The 6,150-nt window shown below is 39.1% G+C and overlaps 1 protein-coding gene across 1 annotated transcript; it reads right to left on the bottom strand. All coding sequences in view use genetic code 11, as the record gives it.

The window, feature by feature from the left end:
• Positions 1-922: 922 nt before the first annotated feature.
• On the bottom strand, positions 923-3,032 carry EGR_08221 (hypothetical protein; the record flags this gene model as incomplete). Its single annotated transcript, XM_024497470.1, has 3 exons — positions 923-1,206; positions 1,849-1,924; positions 2,886-3,032. The coding sequence occupies 3 exons, from the start codon at positions 3,030-3,032 to the stop codon at positions 923-925; spliced, it is 507 nt and encodes a 168-aa protein (XP_024348111.1).
• Positions 3,033-6,150: the final 3,118 nt, after the last annotated feature.

The raw sequence follows: 6,150 nt of genomic DNA, 5'->3' as shown, positions 1-6,150 counted from the left end.
AAATCCCGATGCACTATCCTGCTGCCATATTTGCAAGAGTCAAATTTGTGAAATCGGACAAATTACCTCGCTTCGCCATCCAAGGTTGCAATTGCTTGAGGAGGGTGTTTGCTACTGCTATGGAAGGACCCCTCTCATGTGCAATTTCACGACGAGAGGTTATGCTTTTATGAGCAATGAAGAATGGGGTGTTCTATGAGCTGATATTTCGCAGCTATGATTAATTAACGGTGCGGCCGTGATGGACTTACGTGATTTCTTGAAACTTGTGGATTCCATTCTCGGAAACATGATGGTAAAACTAGGCGTGCAATTGGTAAAATAAGTGCATTTTAAGCTTTCTGGAGTAATAGATTTTCATGGTACTTTTTACCTCCATTGACAAGAATTATCATTTGTTTTTGGACGCCGTTTTCTGTACGCCAGCCCGTTGTTTTTGCTGCCCAACGACTTGACAATCAAAGTCTAGATCTGTCTAAACAGATATGTTCACCGTCTTTTAAATTGCAATAGGGCACAAAGGTCACTTACTACTGCTTTTGGTGCCATCTTCGCAATGTCCCTTCCTAGGTCTTAAAAATAAAGTCTTGGCCTACTTCAATACTTCCTCATTAGAAATCCCTGAGAAAGCCATTTCTTCCCTTTCAATATTAAAATTATTATGATTCAACAGAGTTCCGTTTATTGGACAAAAATAAATGCACAGGATAATCAAACATTTCCTCAAATTAGGCCAAAAAAGTCTTTTTATGTGAGACTAGAGATCTTAGATGTTTTCGCTTTTTTAATTCTTCGAGAATAAAGGCAGTCTATCAGCATACCCCGATGCGGCTGCTCTGGACAATGTAGGTAAAGAAGTTGGAGGTAGAGTTGATAACAGAGAGCAGATTCGTAAACCCGCTCATCACACTAGATATGGCTTTTAATTAACTTCCTCTACCTCATTTAACATCACATAAGTCTTAAGAATACTACTAGGGATTTCTGGTAGCGATGTGACCACGAAAACAATTAAAGCATTTAACAAGAGTGACACAATTTTCATCGAGTTTTCTGGCATTTCTTCATTGAAGTTTCCATTTTCATCTCCGTGAGCTTCTTCTGCATTGCATTGGTGATGGTCCTGGTGGTTAGTAAGGAGAAGACGAGCATCAATATGACGGGGATGCATGTGAGGGCCAGAAGGTCCATAAAAATATGAACCACCTGTACAGATTACAATAATACGTACGTGATTGAGGTTCCAGAGAATTTTAAATTTGATGGGTTTAGAAAAAAGGGGACGCGTTCAAGAGACATGACGGTGAGAAGCCAATTGCAAAAGATTTCGAAGATGTTGAAAGCGCAGTAAAGGAGGGCTAATACAATAGGACATTCGATGCTTTCAATGACTTGAAAAAGGCAGAAAATGAGCAAAAAGGAGAGGTAGCCAATATCAGCAGCTGCGGTGCAAGAGAGGATAAAACGCGTACTGACAAAGGTTTGGGAGTCCCAAAGGAAGAGCAAGAGGATGAGGAGACTAGTTGTGATCCCAACGAGCATTATAGGGTATCCAATGTAGATGAGGAGGATCTGATTAATAAATCGGGTCAAGTGTGAATTAATAAAAGTGATATTCTGATGGTTAGCCATGGGATGGGAAAAAATGAGAGGTTTATTGCAAAGCACTGGCGTACTACTTACTCTGCTGCCTGCCTATTGGTCTCCTCAAGTGACCAGTCAGTGGAGAATCCGCATAAAAAGAGATCTTGAAAAGGACGTTAAAAGTTCATTAATCTAAAGGATAATTTGCCACCATGTAAGTGCATTACTTCTAGCCATTGTTTAAATCACTCTTCCGATGCATACGATAAGGGCAAAGTGAAAAGTTATTCAAAATTCGATTTAAAAAAAATACTAAAAAATTTTTAAAGATATTTTTAAACTTGAAGTTAGCGAAGCGTTAAATGCCCTTTCAGATTTAAATTAGGAGTGATTCCACAAAAATTATTAAAAACTGCACAAATACCATCTAGACATGGTAAAACAAAGGCAAATCATTGGCTGATGAATCAAATCGCAAGATCGAAAACTTTAGCTTAAAAAGTTGGTTGCAAATAAGTACATCTGCTTTTTAAAAATATACTATGTTTGCGCCCCAACACTTCCCTAAAGACAAAAGAAGACACAATAGCCTGACAGAATATGTTTTGTCGACTTCGAGAAAAGGTTGGATTTACCGGCATAGCCTAAATACCTACTATAAACCAGGAGTTAAACACACAGCCAACTCACCACATGGCTCCTCTCCTCTTTTAAGCGTCATCTCCAGCCCTTCTTCGGTCATCCTCCACACCAGCCAATGCAAGATAACTAGTGCTGTAAAAAAAACACCTACTAGCCAAACACTTTAGTCATCAAAATTGGCGGGTAACTTCAAAGATATTTGACTGCAGCGTTGCTGATCCCTCTTGGCAATCCTACTGGATCTGGTATTTCATTCTATGTGGGAAATGCATTGGAGGACGGGATCATGTTCCGGCTATCACGCCCTTCCATAGTTATCCGCAAAAACACTGGCCTAAAAGTGTCTGTTCCTTACTGCCACTTTGTTTTTACCTCAGTGCTGCCCAACCAATTCCACTTGGGTTCTATCCGGCTAGTAGAGAGGTAAAGGAGGTAATGCGTGTTCACATAATTTATATCTTCATACATATAGGGTAGATAACTCAGTAGCAAACATTTCCAGATGGTTTGCAGCTAATGTCGTTTCACTTGTATACAGCTTTCCTCGAGGTCATGAGTCTAGGGCAGTTGCCGGAGTCTATCTGCACTTCACTAAAAAACCTTAACGTTGCGTCTTAGAGAAGAGGTTGGAAGTGCACTTTCCACTGTATCCTTCAAACCTGCAATTTAAAATAACAATTTGTCATACAATGGAATACGGACTTTATAAAACGCTCACTACGTGCTATTTTTCCCAAAATGTAAAAGAAATTAAATTTGAAGGTGCTCTCCTTCTGTTCCAAACGCGTCACACTATCTGTAGCCATGCAAATCTCATCTACACGTTCTTTATCCGTAGGTTTTTGGTCGGACTGATTTCAGTCGTAAATCTTAGAGTAACCCTTAAATGGTGAGCACAAAGAAGTGGCTAATCAACAGTACCAATCGGGTCCAAAGGCAACAAGCTATTATTTGAAGAGCTGAGTTATGTAGAAATGGAACATTTTGGTTATAAATAAAGAATAATTTGGATGTAAAATAAGCAAATGAATTTCTCTCCGATGTAATATAGTTCCAAGTGCTCCCTGCAGTTTTAAAATAGCATGCTAATATAGAAGAGTGATTTACTAATAGTGTACAAAAGGGCTGGGAGGTTATTGGCATGGTTCAAAGATCAAACTATTGGGCAAAAATACAAATTGTGGAAACCAAAGAGCTCTTCTGGGCCAAAGGTACCAGCAACCCATAGTACATCGTCGTTCACAGTACTTCTCGTGGTCCCTCTTTTGCTTAAGTCGTAACGAGTCGTCATGTGAAGTGCTGATAATCTCGAGGTAGGTACAGATGAAATGATTATTTCGCATCTTAGCGATGGTGCTACTGACGAAGGTACACACTCATTATTCTGTTCTCCGCATGGCAAGCTGCACGTAGGAGGAATCACCCTGAAACACGATGTTAAGGGTTGAACGATGACCTGGTCGCTTTGACCTTTTTGAGCAGTCATTCGCCCACTGCCAATAAATTCCCTTTATGATGCTTAGATTTGAAAACCTATACCATTCTTTGCCTGACTCCGGCTACCATGTTGGTGTCGCGAATGTAGCACTCCAAACCTACCTTGAACCTCTAATAAGAGACGACTAAAAGATAGGTTGGTTTCATAACTAGTTTACAGAGGGACGCAGAATCTATTGACAATTTGAAAGACATAACGAAAAAGGGTGGTACTATTCGCAGTAAATGAAGAGTCAGAGCAGTTTAATAAGACCTAATAAATATTCCACAGGCAGCGAGATGGACCTCTACCTCAGCCATTTGCATAATTTTGGTAATGTCTTATGTCCCATTGCTAATGCTTCCTAGCTATAAAGTATTTATGGAGCAGTGAGCTTAAAAGCAGTTGAAAGGGCAACTCAGACACTGCAATTTATTGCTCTAAATCGAAATATCTAATTAAAATTTTATGCAGCATTTGAGTTATGAGTCGCACTAAGTGGTTTCAAAATGTTCTGCCAAAGAATAAGATATAATTACAAACCTCGTCTCCCCATTTAAAACTCCAAATAGACAATGAATGGCACTAGTTTCATGCAATGTGACGTAATGATCCCTTTATTGTGTCATTTATTAGGCTTTGTAGGTCAAAAATTTAGAGTGCTTTGCATCTGTTAATCCCACCAAAAAATCTAAGGCAGTTCCACTAATCAGTAGATGCTTCTAAATGAGGTAAACTTACCCCAACACCGCACAAACGACTTGTCTTGCCTTAATCAGGTCCACTTATCTCACCCTTTCAATTTTCTAATTAGTCTATCTATTTTCACTTGTGGTCGAGCTCATTGGTAAATGAGGACACAAAAGGGTAAAAATGACCCTTTAAAGTTTTGAGAAACAAGATCATGCGAACAACATATATTAGAGTGGGATTGAGCATGATTATGAGGGCAAGAAAATATTGCCCTCTTCATCTGTCATTCCGGATGAGGGAGTAAGCTTTTCGAGGCTAAGACTTGCGTCGCACCACTTTTTCTTTCATTTTAGCGTCAATATGCATAAATTGTGTCAGCACTCACATTTAGCCTGACTGAGCAGGAAAGTATCTGTAGGCTAGTCGGCAATTACGTAAATCATTGGCAGCACTGAGATCTCTACTCATTGAGAAGTGAAGTGTAGAAGTGAACATTAGGAAGAATTCGTGAAGTTGACGCATCTACTGTGTTACTTCATGGCAGGTACCAGGTGGTGGGGACCATTCGAATGCGGACGAAGTGTTGAGGTGTTGACTTGTTGCAGCTTCAGAACCGAGGTAAACCTGTTTGGTGAAGCATACGGGCTCAAACCATGTTTATTGTGCATCTACAAATCAGAAGAGCTGCTCATTATTGGCGAACAGAAGAACTCTTTTACATATCAAATACTTAAAGAGTCCCTGTAATTAAAAATAGCACTTAAATATGTGGTCATGCTACATTCATAAGGAGATGAAGTAATGGTCAAAAGACAGTAGGTATAGTTGAAGTCTGGTTACCGTGACTCCGTTTAGTAGCATTGTTTGTTGGACATGCTTATAAGCTTTATCCCTCCATGTATGTATTGTCTTTTAACACTTAGGGCTTCCAAAAAGATATTAAATTCAGCTTGGATAGGCGCCTTGCAACCTAATTGGAGTCCCGAATTGCAAAGCGGTGCATTTTAAAGCCTAACTTGATAATAAATTCGCATCCTCATCCTTCGTACTTCTTTAGTGTCATTTTTATAGATCTAAGCCACAATTATCGCCAATTCTTGTTGGTAGTAAATAATTGCATGATCCCATACAAAATAAGGCAGACTATTTGGGGATCAAAATGAGACAGAAAAGGACATAGCCAAAATTAGTTGTAATTTTAATCCTAAATCATTGCAAAAAGTGAGGCCTTAAAAGCTCATGTCTTGCCGGGAGGGAAATATAGAAGGCAGTGTCAATTGTTTCATCAAAAGTATTTTTTGTGCTTTTTTACATTTACGCAATTTTTTGCATAGGGCGTCACTTGAATCAATTAGCCCATTAAAAAGTATGGTATTCATTGGACTGTTTCGATATATTATCGGACCCAAGCAAATTCGGGCAGATTACTTAAGGTGATTGTTTGTCCCACTAAAAATAGCCATTCTTACGTAATGCTCTGTTTACTCCCATCTGCAATATCAGACACGATCGATAAAAAGGTGCTGAGTATGTCTGCCCGCCTACCCGTCTGCTTCTATTGCACTTTTCAAACAACTTAAAAAGGGGTTATAGGATGTTTAAAGGAAGGAACCAAAATGCATGCTTTTGCAGCTCTTACAGATCATGTTGAAAATTTAAAAGTTATCTAAAAAATATCCATCAATGACATTTCTTTTGGGTATAATCATGTTTGCTACCGCAAATATCACCATAACCGTTGATTTTATTTAGCT

Source organism: Echinococcus granulosus, assembly GCF_000524195.1.
Source record: "Echinococcus granulosus chromosome Unknown EG_S00099, whole genome shotgun sequence".
NCBI classification, from domain to species: domain Eukaryota; kingdom Metazoa; phylum Platyhelminthes; class Cestoda; order Cyclophyllidea; family Taeniidae; genus Echinococcus; species Echinococcus granulosus.
Note: the sequence above shows the minus strand (reverse complement) of the source record. Positions and strands in the feature narration are given on the sequence as shown.